The sequence below is a fragment of the Schistocerca serialis genome, chromosome 1, assembly GCF_023864345.2.
Source record: "Schistocerca serialis cubense isolate TAMUIC-IGC-003099 chromosome 1, iqSchSeri2.2, whole genome shotgun sequence".
Lineage (NCBI taxonomy): Eukaryota > Metazoa > Arthropoda > Insecta > Orthoptera > Acrididae > Schistocerca > Schistocerca serialis.
Window position 1 is genome coordinate 768,171,835 of NC_064638.1, and position 18,151 is coordinate 768,189,985.

General features: G+C 37.6%; 1 protein-coding gene across 7 annotated transcripts in view; it reads right to left on the reverse strand.

The window, feature by feature from the left end:
• Nucleotides 1-18,151, reverse strand: part of LOC126482575 (ATP-binding cassette sub-family C member 5-like) — a 512,906-nt gene that overhangs the window by 46,647 nt on the left and 448,108 nt on the right. For all 7 annotated transcript variants that reach the window (XM_050106550.1, XM_050106549.1, XM_050106547.1 and 4 more), the window contains one exon: nt 5,502-5,685. In XM_050106550.1, the coding sequence (XP_049962507.1) occupies nt 5,502-5,685 (184 nt within the window). The remainder of the gene's footprint in view (nt 1-5,501; nt 5,686-18,151) is intronic.

The following is an 18,151-nucleotide window of genomic DNA, read 5'->3' on the forward strand; positions in this document are numbered from 1 at the left end:
TGTTAACTGAAAGTGAAGAAAAGAGACAGCTTCTGAGTATCCTAAACAGCTTTTACATGAAACCACTCTTTACGAACCCCAGTAGAATAACAGAGTTTTCATCTTCTCTATTAGATAATATCTTCACAAGCATGGAAAATGGTTTCACTGAGACACAAATTGTAACTTAGGTCTTTCAGATCACAACACACTTGTCACATGTATAAATTCTTCTATACCCAAGGTAACAAAGTATAAGTTAAGATTAGATTAGATTTACTTTCATTTCTATTGATCCGTAGTGAGGAGGTCCTCCAGGATTTCGAACATGTCAGAAAAACAACAATACATGACAAATATTTACAACTAAAACAAATAAGCTAATGTACCATTCCACAGGTCCCAAGTGGAATGATCATCATTTTTTAATGAACACTATATGAAAGAGTCATTTTACAAATACTAATGCACTGAATCTAAAATAAAAAAGTTTATTTATTTATTTATAAGGTAATAAACGTGCAATACAACTACTATAATACTTATTTACAATGAACACATTAATGCACTGAAATGGTGCAGAAGTTATATTTTACTTACACACACACACACACACACACACACACACACACATATATATATATATATATTTACAATGAACACATTACTGCAATGAAATTGTGCAGAAATTATAATATCACACACACAAATCAGTTAGTTCTACTGAGAAATTCATCAATGGAGTAGAAGGAGTTGGCCACCAACAAATCCTTTAGGCTTCTCTTAAACTGAATTTCATTGGTTGTTAAGCTTTTTATGGCTGCTGGCAAGTTATTGAAAATGTGTGTTCCTGAATAATGCACACCTTTCTGTACAAGACTAAGTGACTTTAAATCCTTGTGAAGATTATTCTTATTTCTAGTATTGATTCCATGAATTGAGCTGTTGGTTTGAAAAAGTGATATATTTTTAATGACAAATTTCATTAAGGAATAAATATATTGGGAAGCAGTAGTTAGTATCCCTAGTTCCCTAAACAGGCTGCTGCAGGATGTTCTTGAGTTTACACCACATATAACTCTTACTGCATGTTTTTGTGCCCGGAAAACTTTAGCTTGGCTTGATGAATTAGCCCAAAAAATTATCCCAGATGACATTATGGAATGAAAGTAGGCATAGTATGCCAACTTTTTCATTTTTATATCCCCTATGTCTGACACAATTCACATTGCAAATAGAGATTTGTTAAGATGCTTCAGCAGTTCTGTAGCGTGCTCCTCCCAGTTGAATTTGTTATCAAGCTGTAATCCCAAGAATTTGACACCGTCCACTTCTTCTATCTGCTTGTCATCGTATGTTAAGCATATATTCGTGGGACACCCCTTAGAAGAACTGAACTGCATGTAGTGTGTTTTTTCAAAGTTTAGTGACAAAGAATTGGCTTGGAACCAGTGTATGTCCACAAATATGTTATTAGCTGATCTTTCTAAGACTACACTTGATTTGCTATTTATTGCAATGTTTGTATAATCAGCAAACAAAACGAACTTGGCATCTGGTAGTGTTATTGATGAAAGGTCATTGATGTACACAAGAAAAAGTAAGGGCCCCAAACTGGAACCTTGTGGGACCCCACATGTAATTAGTTCCCAGTTGGATGATGCCTGATAGCTTGATACATGTCTCTTTCCTAATAACACCCTTTGTTTCCTGCCAGAGATATAAGATTTGAACAATTTTGTAGCATTTCCTGTTACACTATAATATTCTAATTTACTTAAAAGGATATTGTGATTTACACAGTCAAATGCCTTTGACAGATCACAAAATATACCAGTTGCCTGCAATTTTTTGTCTAATGAATTAAACACATTTTCACTGTAATTGTAGATAGCCTTCTCAATATCAGAACCCTTTAGAAATCCAAACTGTGACTTTAACAGTATGTTATTTGAGATAAGATGGTTATAAAGCCAATTGTACATTACTTTTTCTAAAATTTTTGAGAATGCTGGCAACAGTGAAATTGGATGGAAATTTGATGCTATTTCCTTATCTCCCTTCTTAAACAGTGGCTTAACTTCAGCATATTTCAACCATTCAGGAAATATTCCACTGATAAACGACTGGTTACACAGATAGCTTAATATGTTACTTAGCTCAGAATCACATTCTTTAATTAACTTTGTAGATATTTCATCATACCCACTAGATGTTTTTGATTTTAAAGATTTTATGATGGACATTATTTCTGTTGGGGTAGTGAGGGTCAAATTCATATTATGGAAGTTACTTGAAATGTCTGGTCTGAGGTATTCCATAGGAGCATCAACCAAACCTGACAACCACATATTTTCAGTAATAGTTATAAAATGTTTGTTAAAAAGTTCTGCAGCACTATAAACATCTGTCACCAATGTATCATTTACTCTTAATGCTATTTGTTCCTCTTCATGTCTGGTTCTACCGGTCTCCTACTTCAATATATCTCATATTGTCTTTATTTTGTTATCTGTTATGACTATCTTTTCCTTGTAATATATTTGCTTTGATGTCTGTATTACAGTCTTTAATATTTTGCAGTATTTCTTGTAATGTGCTATAGCATCAACATTGGAACTGTTTCGGATTGACAGATACAGTTTTCTTTTTGTTTTACTAGATAAGTGGGAATATAAAAGACACTTCTGCACAGAAAACGTAAATACTTTTATTTGGATGTTAGCAAACAAAACCTGGGAAAATGTATTTTCAAAAACAACAACCGATGACTTATACAAATCTTTTCTACTATTTTCATGTCCCTATTGGAGACTTGTTTTCCAAAACAGTTAACAAAATAAGTGTTGTGCCAAAGAACAACAGCCAGTAGATATTACCTGCTATCAGAGTATCTAGCCAAACTCTAAAATATACCAGTCAAATAAAAAAAAAAAAAACAACAAAGATAAACACTTCGCAGACAATGTTAAGATGTATAAGAACATTGGCAGGAAGGTGATTAAAAAAGCTCTAAACAATGCGCAATGGCAAAGTAATTTTAAGGTTAGCAAACACATCAAAAACAATATGGAATGTAGTAAAAAACAGAAATAAATAATAATGTTAAAAGTCAAGATGACATTGTTTTAGAAGATGATCATGGTGTGTTACTCAGAAATCTTACCCTTGCAAATTACATAAATGACTACTTCATAAACATTGCAGTCAACCTGAGTAAAAATTGCCTTAGGAACAGTGGAACCTCTGTTCCAAGAGAACAAAGTGTCATTTCAATATTGCTATGCCCCACAAATAAATCAGAAGTTCTAAGACTGATAAAAACAATGAAGAATAAAATGTCTTCAGGGTTACAAAGTATCTGCTTCAGTCATAAAAACATGTGCTCATGTCATATCAGAACCGCTCTCACACATCATAAATATATCATTATCTGAAGGACTGTTTCCTCAAAGATTAAACATCTCAAAAATAAAACCACTGTATAAAAAGGGCAATATATATGAAGTGAGAAATTATAGACTAGCAGCTTTGTTATCTGTATTTTCAAAAGTAATAGAGACAGTAATGCAACATAGAATAACAAATTTCCTTGAAAAAGTCAATCTCTTGTCTGTAAACCAGCAAGGTTTTCACAAAGGATAGAGTACAGAATCATTTCATTGAAAATATTGTAATAGGACTAGGCAGACACAACTGTACAATAGGAATAAATTTGGACTTGATACTGTCCAACATGATATCTTGCTAGACAAGTTAGAAGCTATTGGTATACGAGGAGCTGTGAAAAAATGCTTTCAGTCTTATCTCCATAACAGAAGACAGGTAGCAGAAATTACCTCAGCCAACATTAAAATCCAAAGTATTGCTTACAGATTTGATTTTAATTTGTACCAATTGGGATACCACAGGCAAGTGTTCTAGAACCTCTCTCATTTTTAATTTATTTAATGATATCAAAATGCCAATCAGTGCTACTCATATAACCCTGTTTGCTGATGATACAAATGTTGTGACTAATGTAAACCAAGTACTGCCAACATCTGCAACTAGAGTTTTGAAATATTTACAAAACTGGTTTGAAATGAGCAAGTTAACTTCAAATATTTCAAAAACTAATTACATCCATTACAGGAAAACAAAGTCACAAAATGTCCTGGACCTCAGAATACAAAGTAAAGATGTTAAGAGAGTAGCTATCACAAAATTTTAATGTATCCACAAAGATGAAAATTAGGTTGGAAAGCCCACATCTACTATCTCGCTAGCAAGTTAAGTTCTGCTTGCATTGCAGTACTTGTAATTAGTAACGTGTCTAGTGAACAGTGTAGCAGAAGTGTATACTTGGCTTACATTCACAGTGCTGTTACTCATGGCCTCAGTTTCTGGAGTCATAATACAATAAATCTAAAAACAATCTTCACACTCCAAAAATGAGCTGTTAGAGTATTTACCAACAGTTTGAGGGTAACCCTCCAAGCAGCTATGTCAAAAGCTAAATAATCTAACTTTACTGTGACTGTACTACAAAAAAGTGAAAGTGAAGTGAAAATTTCACAACCATCTCATGTCTACATTCATATAATACAAGAATGTGTAATGATATCCATGTAAAAAGAGTAAACAAGGATATTACACAGAAACAAACAAACATTCAAGTACAAAATTGTATAAAAAATTCCAGTGCATATAAAAGAAATTAAAAAATTGTCTTACTGAACGACTGCAATTCAGTGCGAGGGAGAACCTTCAACAACCCAGTATCAAGTAATTACATTCATGTACTATGTTGATACTATATGCCACAGTCAGTGTCAATAGTGTTTTCAGTCAAATGTTTCTATTATCTGAATTAGTATTTTGGACAGAAGAGTCACAACCACTATGTGTTTTTATTTAAATCTTAACAATAATCCATGAAAAATATCTTTTATGGGATTAATCAAAGTTGTATATACTGTTTAAATAAAAGTTCGTATAGGGTACTATGCACCCTTGTACTTTTAGAATACTGTTCATCCTTGTGTGCATGTATGTGTACGTGCACATAAAGTTTACTACTGCTGCTGCTACTACTACTACTACTACTACTACTACTACTACTACGATTGACTGGATGCCAGGATCAGCACCTTCATTGTCGCCTGTGGAGGCTACATCACATACTAATATGGGTGTTTTGGGATGGGTACCTTATAACTCCTTGTGCTATTATTTGTGAATGTAAACATTTCATGTACTCCATATGCACTGTTGCAACAACAAACCTTAAGTGAAACAGAAACCTCTAAAAGGATGACTATTTTTTGTCTGGCAGTGTAGAATGAAATTTGTACATACTGTAGTGCTTGTGTCATAAAACCGATGAGCTCCTTGGTTAGGAAAGACAATAAAAAATAATAATGCTAAGTGACCAATGAGAAATATGCATAAGACTGAAAACATAAATGAGTAAAAAGTAATGTCTGATTCTGATGGATTTTAAACATAATTACTAACTGTAAAATGTATGAAGGTTTCACCTTATTGTTCCTGAAAACAGTACAGGATCTTGTGGAATAACTGACAAGCGACTCCTTAGATGTTGGAGCTTGACATCTGCTATGTTAACACCATCAACCGTAATTTTCCCAGATGACAGTTCGGCCATTCTATAGATAGCTGCTACAAGAGAACTTTTACCAGATCCAGTCCGGCCAACAATACCTATTAAGAAAACAGTTACATGAATCACTTTGAATATTGTCTGCAACTTCTGTCAGTGATGATGTTAGTGTAATTTTAACAATAAATTCTGAATAGTTATGCATGTATAAACTGTCTACTAATTTGAAGATGGTAAGCAGGAGATCCCAGGTTTGAGTCTCGGTAGGGGCATACATTTTCAACTGTCCCCATTGATATTTATCAATGCCTGTAAGCAGCAAAAGGTGTGGATTTCATTGTAATTTCATTGTCGACTAGTTATTGCACCAGAGAAAGGTGACTGTCCTGTTCCAACAATTCATTACAAAATTGTATGAAAATTATGCAGTTATATTTACTTATTTTGTAATTGTAACATGTAATTCCATACACAGAGATTAAAGCTTTGGGATGTGTGAGGTGATAAAGTTGATGGGTCATATCTGGAACTTGTGGATGTTTGTGTACATCAGTTCTAATGGAACAATGTAATTGTAAGTTTATGAGTGTGTACTGGAGGGCAGCAAAAAAGAGTCCTTCATTATCTCAAGGATACTATGAACTATGGCATTATGTTTAACAAAGGAGATTTTAAAATTCTGTATGTACTGTAACTGGACTCAAATTTTGTAGAGATTTAACTACTGTGTTGTTTCAATAGAGGAGTGCTTTTCCACTGGGGAAAAATAAAATTTCATGTGTGAGCAAGAAACAGGAGAATGTTACAACCTCAACTACTGAAGATGAGTAAGTAGCTTTAAATTCTGCATTCAAAGAGGCTGTGTATTTGAGGCAGCTGACAGAAGAATTTTTAAATGATAGGCATCAAAATTCTGTAATCATTTTTCATGACAACCAGTGTTCTATTAGACTGTCACAAAATCCTGTGCTTTGTACTAGACTGAAACATGTTAGTGCTAAAGGACATTTTATTAGACAATGTGTAAAAAGAAAGGAAGATTGTTGTTCTGTAGTTGCAATCATAGGAAATGCCTGCTGCTGTATTAACTAAACCACTTGCTATGGAACAAAACATGTATCTTATTAATAAGTTGAAATTGTTGCCAGGTTAAGTGGTAGTGTTGTTACAATGGTAATCTGGCTCCTTGTTTCATTTTTATCAATGCCTTTTTGTGATGTGTGGACTATTTTTGTGTTGTTATTCCTTTTGTCTGTGTATACAATGTAATGCAGTTTCTGTGAATACAAGTATTATGAACAATGTAATTTTTATTTATGTTTACCATCATAAACACCATAATGTTATAACCACACTCTGCTAACATCTTATGGACCCAGGATGGTAAATCTGTGCAGTGAACTATGTATGTCATGTTGGTAGGAATATAAATAACTGAACAAGCTTATTCATTTTGTGTCCACTTATTATAGTTTGTCTTTCATGAAATTCATCATTGTCTAAACTCTTGTTTTTTGGAAGAAATCTGTAAATTCAGGTTTCCTAAAATGTCTTCAAATGGAAGTTAGATGAAAACCACTATTCCAGAGGTACACAAACTAAGAAGCAAGAATGATTACAACACATAAAAATTTAGGATGAAACTTATTCTAATGCATGAAAAATTATGGAACTATACCAAGGGTGCAAGTATAGTTAGAAATGCAGAGAAGGATACAGGTGTGTGGATACTTATTCTTTTGCATGTGGCTAAATCTCTGTATGCACATGTGGACAACATAACAAAGGAAAGGAAGCTTTGGATACCCTGGAACATCTGCTTGCTGGTATGAATAAAGCTAAGTGAGATGCTCTGTTGGACACTACATTATCTAAATTTGAAGGAAATGTTCAGCATTATGTAACTCATATTCCGGATATAGTCAACAAACTGCAGAGCATGGGCAGACCAGTTGATGATGGACTAATTGCACTCATTATGCTTAGAGGTTTACCAAAAGTTTGTCTACTTTACAGGATAGGTATCAAGTCCAGTAAAATGGATGAAAATTTCACATCAGAAAACATAAAAGCAAAGTTTGCTAAATGGAAGTGTGGAAGTTGCTAAATGGAAGTTGAACAAAGGTGGTGGTGATAGTGCCTTATTCACAAAATCACTGCAGGTTCTTCCAAAGACAAACAAGAAAGGCAGAAAATAAAAATGTTTCAGTACATAACTGGTGCAGTGTTTCATTACTTAAATAAAAAATATTTCAATTGCTGGCAGCGTGGTCACTAAAGTCTGAGTGTCCACAGAAGCAAGAATCTTCAAAGAAGTATTTCAAGGGAGCAGAAAAGTAATTGTTTGATGGACTTGGTATGTCAGATTTCAACCAGAATGAGTGGATTATTGATTCCAGAGCATCATCGCAAACGACTTCAAGGCAGGGATGGCTTCAAGATCTTGTACCAGAAACTTGCCAACAAAAAACTGTGAAGTGTGCTGATACTATTGAATTAATAAGCAAAAGGAAAGGAGATGTATTTGTCAGTTCATCATGTGTATCTACATTCAGAAATGTTATTCTTGTCCCGGGCTAAACCACTAATTTGTAGTCAGTTTTTTTTTTGGTTAAGAAAGGCATAAATGTTATTTGAATCTTGTCTGCCTAAGCAATATAGAGCAGAGACATACGATACTGCTGTTTGCATAAAGAACCATGTTCTTCATAGAGAATTTAAAGGCAAGACTCCACAGAAGTTGTGGAAGAGAAAAGTATCTTCTGTGAATCATTTAAAAGTGTCTGGTTGTTGAGCTCTTTTTCATATACTAGATAAAAAAAGAAGAAAGTGGGATGTCAAAGCTAAAGAACTTGTTTCTGTAGGTTACAATGGAATGACAAAAGGTTACAGATAAACTGACCTACAGAATTCCAAAAAAACTGTGAAAAGCAAGAGTGTTGTTTTTCTGGAAAATGAGTGCATGACACTGTCAGTGCTAGACATATGAGAGACTGAGATGCTGCCATCAGACCCTGATGCTCCAGAAGATCAGCCAGTTAGGCCAGCCTGTGTACCCACAAATGAGTACCTGGAGTATGTCACCTATTTGGTAAGTAGTTTTTCCAGTTTGGGAGCAAATCCTGTTAGTCTGCGAGATACTATGTCAAGCAGTGATAGAGACTTCATAAAAGCCATGAAAGAGAAAATGAAGTGTTTTCAGAACAATGGTGTTTGCGAAATTGTGGACCCAGCAAAGAGGAAAAGTATTGTAGGTAACAAGTGAGGAGTTGAGTTGAACACTCTATTGTACTAGACTTGTTGCTGATGGATTTACTCACAATATTGGTATAGATTATGATGAAACTTTTTTACCAGTTGTGAGACATAGTACTCTTACAGCTCTCATTAGTTTAGCTATTAATTTTGATCTTTAGATTTGTCGTTGTTGTTGTGGTCTTCAGTCCTGAGACTGGTTTGATGCAGCTCACCATGCTACTCTATCCTGTGCAAGTTTCATCTCCCAGAACCTACTGCAGCCTACATCCTTCTGAACCTGCTTAGTGTATTCATCTCTTGGTGTCCCTCTACTATTTTTACCCTCCATGCTGCCCTACAATACTAAATTGGTGATCCCTTGATGCCTCAGAACATGTCCTACCAACCAATCCCTTCTTCTAGTCAAGTTGTGCCACAAGCTCCTCTTCTCCACAATTGTATTCAATACCTCCTCATTAGTTATGTGATCTACCCATGTAATCTTCAGCATTCTTCTGTAGCACCACATTTCGAAAGCTTCTTCTATCTTCTTGTCTAAACTATTTATCGTCCACGTTTCACTTCCATACATGGCTACACTCCATACAAATACTTTCAGAAACTACTTCCTGACATTTAAATCTATACTTTATGTTTACAAATTTTTCTCCTTCAGAAAAGCTTTCCTTGCCATTGCCAGTTTACATTTTATATCCTCTCTACTTTGACCATCATCAGTTATTTTGCTCCCCAAATAGCAAAACACCTTTACTACTTTAAGTGTCTCATTTCCTAATCCAATTCCCTCAACATCACCCGACTCAATTCGACTACATTCCATTATCCTCGTTTTGCTTTTGTTGATGTTTATCTTATACCCTCCTTTCAAAACACTGTCCATTCCGCTCAACTGCTCTTCCAAGCCCTTTGCTGTCTCTGACAGAATTACAATGTCATCGGCGAACCTCAAAGTTTTTATTTCTTCTCCATAGATTTTAATACCTGCTCCGAACTTTTCTTTTGTTTCCTTTATTGCTTGCTCAATATACAGATTGAATAACATCGGGGATAGGCTACAACCCTGTCTCACTCCTTTCCCAACTACTGCTTCCCTTTCATACCCCTCGACTCGTATGACTGCCATCTGCTTTCTGTGCAAACTGTAAATGGCCTTTTGCTCCCTGTATTTTACCCCTGCCACCTTCAGAATTTGAAAGACAGCATTCCAATCAACATCGTCAAAAGCTTTCTATAAGTCTACAAATGCTAGAAACGTAGGTTTGCCTTTCCTTAATCTAGCTTTTAAGATAAGTCGTAGGGTCAGTATTGCCTCACGTGTTCCAACGTTTCTACAGAATCCAAACTCATCTTCCCCGAGGTCGGCTTCTATCGGTTTTTCCATTCTTCTGTAAAGAATTCGCATTAGTATTTTGCAGCTGTGACTTATTGAACTGATAGTTCGGTAATTTTCACATCTGTCAACACCTGCTTTCTTTGGGATTGAAATTATTATATTCTTCTTGAAGTCTGAGGGTATTTCGCCTGTCTCATACGTCTTGCTCACCAGATGGTAGAGTTTTGTCAGGACTGGCTCTCCCAAGGCTGTCAGTAGTTCTAAGGGAATGTTGTCTACTCCGGGGGCCTTGTTTCAATTCAGGTCTTTCAGTGCTCTGTCAAACTCTTCATGCAGTATCATATCTCCCATTTCATCTTCATCTACATCCTCTTCCATTTCCGTACTATTGTCCTCAACTACATTGCCCTTATGTAGTCCCCTATATACTCCTTCCACCTTTCTGCTTTCCTTCTTTGCTTAGAACTGGGTTTCCATCAAAGCTCTTGATATTCATGCAAGTGGTTCTCCTTTCTCCAAAGGTCTCTCTAATTTTCCTGTGGGCAGTATCTATCTTACCCCTAGTGAGATAGGCCTCTACATCCTTACATTTGTCCTCTAGCCATCCCTGCTTAGCCATTTTGCACTTCCTGTCAATCTCATTTTTGAGGCGTTTGTATTCCATTTTGCCTGCTTCATTTACTGCATTTTTATATTTTCTCGTTTCATCAATTAAATTCAATATTTCTTCTGTTACCCAAGGGTTTCTTTTTACCTATTTGATCCTCTGCTGCCTTCACTATTTCATCCCTCAGAGCTACCCATTCTTCTTCCACTGTATTTCTTTCTCCCATTCCTGTAAATTGTTCCCTTATGCTCTCTCTGAAACTCTGTACAACCTCTGGTTCTTTCAGTTTATCCAGGTCCTATCTCCGTAAATTCCCACCTTTTTGCAGTTTCTTCAGTTTCATTCTACAGTTCATAACCAATAGATTGTGGTCAGAGTCCACATCTGCCCCTGGAAATGTCTTACAATTTAAAACCTGGTTCCTAAATCTCTATCTTACCATTATATAATCTATCTGATAACTTTTAGTATCTCCAGGCTTCTTCCAAGTATACAACCTTCTTTCATGATTCTTGAACCAAGTGTTAGCTATGATTAAGTTAAGCTCTGTGCAAAACTCTACCAGACAGCTTCCTCTTTCATTTCTTAGCCCCAATCCATATTAACCTACAATGTTTTGTTTCTCTCCCTTTTCCTACTCTCGAATTCCAGTCACCCATGACTATTAAATTTTCGTCTCCCTTCACTACCTGAATAATTTCTTTTATCTCATCATACATTTCATCAATTTCTTTGTCATCTGCAGAGCTAGTTGGTACATAAACTTGTACTACTGTAGTAGGTGTGGGCTTCGTGTCTATCTTGGCACTGTGCTGTTTGTAGTAGCTTACCCGCATTCCTATTGTTTTATTCATTATTAAACCTACTCCTGCATTACCCCTATTTGATTTTGTATTTATAACCCTGTATTCACTTGACCCGAAGTCTTGCTCCTCCTGCCACCGAACTTCACTAATTCCCACTTTATCTAATTTTAACCTATCCATTTCCCTTTTTAAATTTTCTAATCTACCTGCCCGATTAATGGATCTCAAATTCCATGCTCCGATCCATAGAATGCCAGTTTTCTTTCTCCTGATAACAACGTCCTCTTGAGTAGTCCCCACCTGGTGATCCGAATGGGGGACTATTTTACCTCCGGAATATTTTACCCAAGAGGATGCCATCATCATTTAATCATACAGTAAAGCTGCATGCCCTCGGGAAAAATTATGGCTGTAGTTTCCCCTTGCTTTCAGCTGTTCACAGTACCAGAACAGCAAGGCCATTTTGATAAGTGTTACAAGGGCAGATCAGTCAATCATCCAAACTGTTGCCCCTGCAACTACTGAAGAGGCTGCTGCCCCTCTTCAGCTTCAGGAACCACACGTTTGTCTGGCCTCTCAACAGATACCCCTCCGTTGTGGTTGTACCTACGGTACGGCTATCTGTATCGTTGAGACACGCAAGCCTCCCCACCTACGGCAAGATCCATGGTTCATGGGGGGGGGTCTTTAGATTTATCATTTTGATATTGATATCAAGGCTGCTTTCTTACATGGGAACTTGGAGGACACTATTTTTATGAAGCAACCAGATAGTTTTGTACCAAAAGGGAATGAAGGTAAAGTATATTAAGTATCCAAGGCTACTTATCGCTTAAAATGGCTAGCCAGATAGTGGTCTGAAAAGACACATACTGTAGTTTTTGATCTAGGTTATGTGAATATTGTTCATTAGGTCAGGTAAACAAACAATATTCACAATATTATTCATTAGGTCAGGTAACACCCCCATGAACCATGGACCTTGCCATTGGTGGGGAGGCTTGCGTGCCTCAGTGATACAGATAGCCGTACCGTAGGTGGAACCACAACAGAGGGGTGTCTGTTGAGAGGCCAGACAAACTTGTGGTTCCTGAAGAGGGGCAGCAGCCTTTTCAATAGTTTCAGGGGCAATAGTCTGGATGATTGACTGATATGGCCTTGTAACAGTAACCAAAATGGCCTTGCTGTGCTGGTACTGCCAACAGCTGAAACCAAGGGGAAAATACAGACATAATTTTTCCCGAGGGCATGCAGCTTTACTGTATGGTTAAATGATGATGGCGTCCTCTTGGGTAAAATATTCCAGAGGTAAAATAGTCCCCCATTCGAAACTCTGGGCAGGGACTACTCAGGAGGATGTTGTTATCAGGAGAAAAAAAACTGGCGTCCTATGGATCGGAGTGTGAAATGTCAGATCCCTTAATCGGGCAGGTAGGTTACAAAATTTAAAAAGGGAAATGGATAGGTTAAAGTTAGATACAGTGGGAATTAGTTAAGTTCGGTGACAAGAGGAACAAGACTTTTGGTCAGGCGAATACAAGGTTATACCCTACTGGCCATTAAAATTGCTACACCAAGAAGAAATGCAGGTGATAAACCAGTATTCATTGGACAAATATATTATACTAGAACTGACATGTGATTACATTTTCACGCAATTTGGGTGCATAGATCCTGAGAAATCAGTACCCAGAACAACCACCTCTGGACGTAATAACGGCCTTGATACGCCTGAGAATTGAGTCAAACAGAGCTTGGATGGCGTGTACAGGTACAGCTGCCCATGCAACTTCAACACGATACCACAGTTCATCAAGAGTAGTGACTGCCGTATAGTGACGAGCCAGATGCTCGGCCACCATTGACCAGACGTTTTCAATTGGTGAGAGATCTGGAGAACGTGCTGACCAGGGCAGCAGTCGAACATTTTCTGTATCCAGAAAGGCCCGTACAGGATCTGCAACATGTTGTCATGCATTATCCTGCTGAAATGTAGGGTTTTGCAGGGATCGAATGAAGGGTAGAGCCACGAGTCATAATACATCTGAAATGTAACGTCCACTGTTCAAAGTGCTGTCAATGAGAGCAAGAGGTGACCGAGACATGTAACCAATGGCACCCAATACCATCACGCTGGGTGATATGCCAGTATGGCGATGACGAATACACGCTTCCAATGTGTGTTCACCGCGATGTCGCCAAACACGAATGTGACCATCATGATGCTGTAAATGGAACCTGGATTCATCTGAAAAAATGATGTTTTGCCATTTGTGCACCCAGGTTCGTCATTGAGTACATCATCTCAGGCACTCCTGTCTGTGATGCAGTGTCAAGGGTAACTGCAGCCATGGTCTCCGAGCTGATAGTCCATGCTGCTGCAAACGTCGTCGAAGTGTTCGTGCAAACGTCCCCATCTGTTGACTCAGGGATCGAGACGTGGCTGCACGATCTGTTACAGCCATGCAGATAAGATGCCTGTCATCTCGACTGATAGTGATACGAGGCCATTGGGAACGTGATGGTATGCATTTCTCCTTCTTACATGAGGCATCACAACAATGTTTCACCAGGCAATGTCGGCAACTGCTGTTTGTGTACGAGAAATTGGTTGGAAACTTTCCTCATGTCAGCACGTTTTAGATGTCGCCACTGGCGCTAACCTTGTGTGAATGCTATGAAAAGCTAATCATTTGCATATCACAGAATCTTCTTCCTGTCGGTTAAATTTCGCATCTTTAGCACGTCATCTTCGTGGTGTAGCAATTTTAATGGCCAGTAGTGTAAATATAAAATCAAATAGCGGTAATGCAGGAGTAGGTTTAATCATGAACAAAAAAACAGGAATGCGGGTAAGCTACTACAAACAGCATAGTGAACGCATTATTGTGGCCAAGATAGACACAAAGCCCACACCTACTACAGCAGTACAAGTTTATATGCCAACTAGCTCAGCAGATGATGAAGAAATTGAAGAAATGTATGATGAAATAAAAGAAATTATTCAGATAGTGAAGGGAGACAAAAATTTAAGTCATGGGTGACTAGAATTCGGTAGTAGGAAAAGGGAGAGATGGAAACGTAGTAGGTTAATATGGATTGGGGGTAAGAAATGAAAGACGAAGCCACCTGGTAGAATTTTGCACAGAGCACAACTTAATCATAGCTGACACTTGGCTCAAGACTCATAAAAGAAGGTTGTATACATGGAGGAAGCCTGGAGATACTGACAGATTTCAGATAGATTATATAATGGTAAGACAGAGATTTAGGAACCAGGTTTTAAATTGTAAGACATTTCCAGGGGCAGATGTGGACTCTGACCACAATCTATTGGTTATGAACTGTAATTAAAACTGAAGAAACTGCAAAAAGGTGGGAATTTAAGGAGATGGGACCTGGAAAAAATGAAAGAACAAGAGGTTGTACAGAGCTTCAGGGAGGGCATTAGGGAATGATTGACAAGAATGGGGAAAAGAAATACAGTAGAAGAAGAATGGGTACCTTTGAGGGATGAAATAGTGAAGGCAGCAGAGGATCAAATAGGTAAAAAGACGAGGGCTAGTAGAAACCCTTAGGTAACAGAAGAAATACTGAATTTAATTGATGAAAGGAGTAAATATAAAAATGCAGTAAATGAAGCAGGCAAAAAGGAATACAAACATCTCAAAAATGAGATCGACAGGAAGTGCAAAATGGCTAAGCAGGGATGGCTAGAGGACAAATGTAAGGATGTAGAGGCTTATCTCACGAGGGGTAAGATAGATACTGCCTACAGGAAAATTAAAGAGACCTTTGGAGAAAGGAGAACCACTTGCATGAATATCAAGAGCTTTGATGGAAACCCAGTTCTAAGCAAAGAAGGAAAGCAGAAAGGTGGAAGGAGTATATAGGGGACTACATAAGGGCAATGTACTTGAGGACAATAGTACGGAAATGGAAGAGGATGTAGATGAAGATGAAATGGGAGATATGATACTGCGTGAAGAGTTTGAGAGAGCACTGAAGGACCTGAGTCGAAACAAGGCCCCCGGAGTAGACAATATTCCATTAGAACTACTGACGGCCTTGGGAGAGCCAGTCCTGACAAAACTCTACCATCTGGCGAGCCATATGTATGAGACAGGCGAAATACCCTCAGACTTCAAGAAGAAAATAATAATTCCAATCCCAAAGAAAGCTGGTGCTGACAGGTGTGACAATTACCGAACTATCAGTTTAATAAGTCACGGCTGCAAATTATAACGCAAATTCTTTACAGATGAATGGAAAAACTGGTAGAAGAGGACCTTGGGGAAGATCAGTTTGGATTCCGTAGAAATATTGGAACACGTGAGGCAATACTGACCCTACCACTTATCTTAGAAGCTAGATTAAGGAAAGACAAATCTATGTTTCTAGCATTTGTAGACTTAGAGAAAGCTTTTGACAATGTTGACTGGAATACTCTCTTTCAAATTCTGAAGGTGGCAGGGGTAAAATATAGGGAGCGAAATGCTATTTACAATTTGTATAGAAACCAGATGACAATTATAAGAGTCGAGTGGCATGAAAGGGAAGCAGTGGTTGGGAAGGGAGTGAGACAGGGTTGTAGTCTCTCCCCGATGTTATTCAATCTGTATATTGAGCAAGCAGTGAAGGAAACAAAAGAAAAATTCGGAGTAGGTATTAAAATCCATGGAGAAGAAATAAAAACTTTGAGGTTCGCCTATGACACTGTAATTCTGTCAGAGACAGCAAAGGACTTGGAAGAGCAGTTGAATGGAATGGATACTATCTTGAAAGGAGGATACAAGATGAACATCAACAAAAGCAAATCAAGGATAATGGAATGTAGTCGAATTAAGTCGAGTGATGCTGAGGGAATTAGATTAAGAAATGAGACACTTAAAGTAGTAAAGGAGTTTTGCTATTTGGGGAGCAAAATAACTGATGATGGTCAAAGTAGAGAGGATATAAAATGTAGACTGGCAATGGCAAGGAAAGCGTTTCTTAAGAAGAGAAATTTGTTAACATTGAGTATAGATTTAAATGTAAGGAAGTCGTTTCTGAAAGTATTTGTATGGAGTGTAGCCATGTATGGAAGTGAAACATGGACGATAAATAGTTTGGACAAGAAGAGAATAGAAGCTTTTGAAATGTGGTGCTACAGAAGAATGCTGAAGATTAGATGGGTAGATCACATAACTAATGAGGAAGTATTGAATAGGATTGGGGAGAAGAGAAGTTTGTGGCACAACTTGACTAGAAGAAGGGATCGGTTGGTAGGACATGTTCTGAGGCATCAGGGGATCACCAATTTTGTATTGGAGGGCAGCATGGAGGGTAAAAATCGTAGAGGGAGACCAAGAGATGAATACACCAAGCAGATTCAGAAGGATGTAGGTACCTTTGAGAGATGAAACAGTGAAGGTAGCAGAGGATCAAGTACGTAAAAAGAGGAGGGCTAATAGAAATCCTTGGGTAACAAAAGAGATATTGAATTTAATTGATGAAAGGAGAAAATATAAAAATGCAGTAAGTGAAACAGGCAAAAAGGAATACAAAAGTCTCAAAAATGAGATCGACAGGAAGTGCAAAATGGCTAAGCAGGGATGGCTAGAGGACAAATGTAAGGATGTAGAGGCCTATCTCACTAGGGGTAAGATAGATACCGCCTACAGGAAAATTAAAGAGATCTTTGGAGATAAGAGAACGACTTGTATGAATATCAAGAGCTCAGATGGAAACCCAGTTCTAAGCAAAGAAGGGAAAGCAGAAAGGTGGAAGGAGTGTATAGAGGGTCTATATAAGGGCAATGTTCTTGAGGACAATATTATAGAAATGGAAGAGAATGTAGATGAAGATGAAATGGGAGATACAGTACTGCGTGAAGAGTTTGACAGAGCACTGAAAGACCTAAGCAGAAACAAGGCCCTGGGAGTAGACAACATTCCATTAGAACTACTGACAGCCTTGGGAGAGCCAGGCCTAATAAAACTCTACCATCTAGTGAGCAAGATGTATGAGACAGGCGAAATACCCTCAGACTTCAAGAAGAATATAATAATTCCAATCCCAAATAAGCAAGTGTTGACAGATGTGAAAATTACCAAACTATCAGTTTAATAAGCCACGGCTGCAAAATACTAACACGAATTATTTAAAGACGAATGGAAAAACTGGTAGAAGCCGACCTCGAAGAAGATCAGTTTGGATTCCATAGAAATGTTGGAATACGTGAGGCAATACTGACCCTATGACTTATCTTAGAAAATAGATTAAAGAAAGGCAAATCTACATTTCTAGCATTTGTACACTTAGAGAGAGTTTTTGACAATGTTGACTGGAATTCTCTCTTTCAAGTTCTTAAGGTGGTAGAGGTAAAATACAGGGAGCGAAAGGCTATTTACAATTTGTACAGAAACCAGATGGCAGTTATAAGATTCGAGGGGCATGAAAGGGAAGCAGTGGTTGAGACAATTCTGAAGGTGGCAGGGGTAAAATACAGGGAGCGAAAGGCTATTTACAATTTGTACAGAAGCCAGATGGCGGTTATAAGAATCGAGGGCCATGAAAGAGAA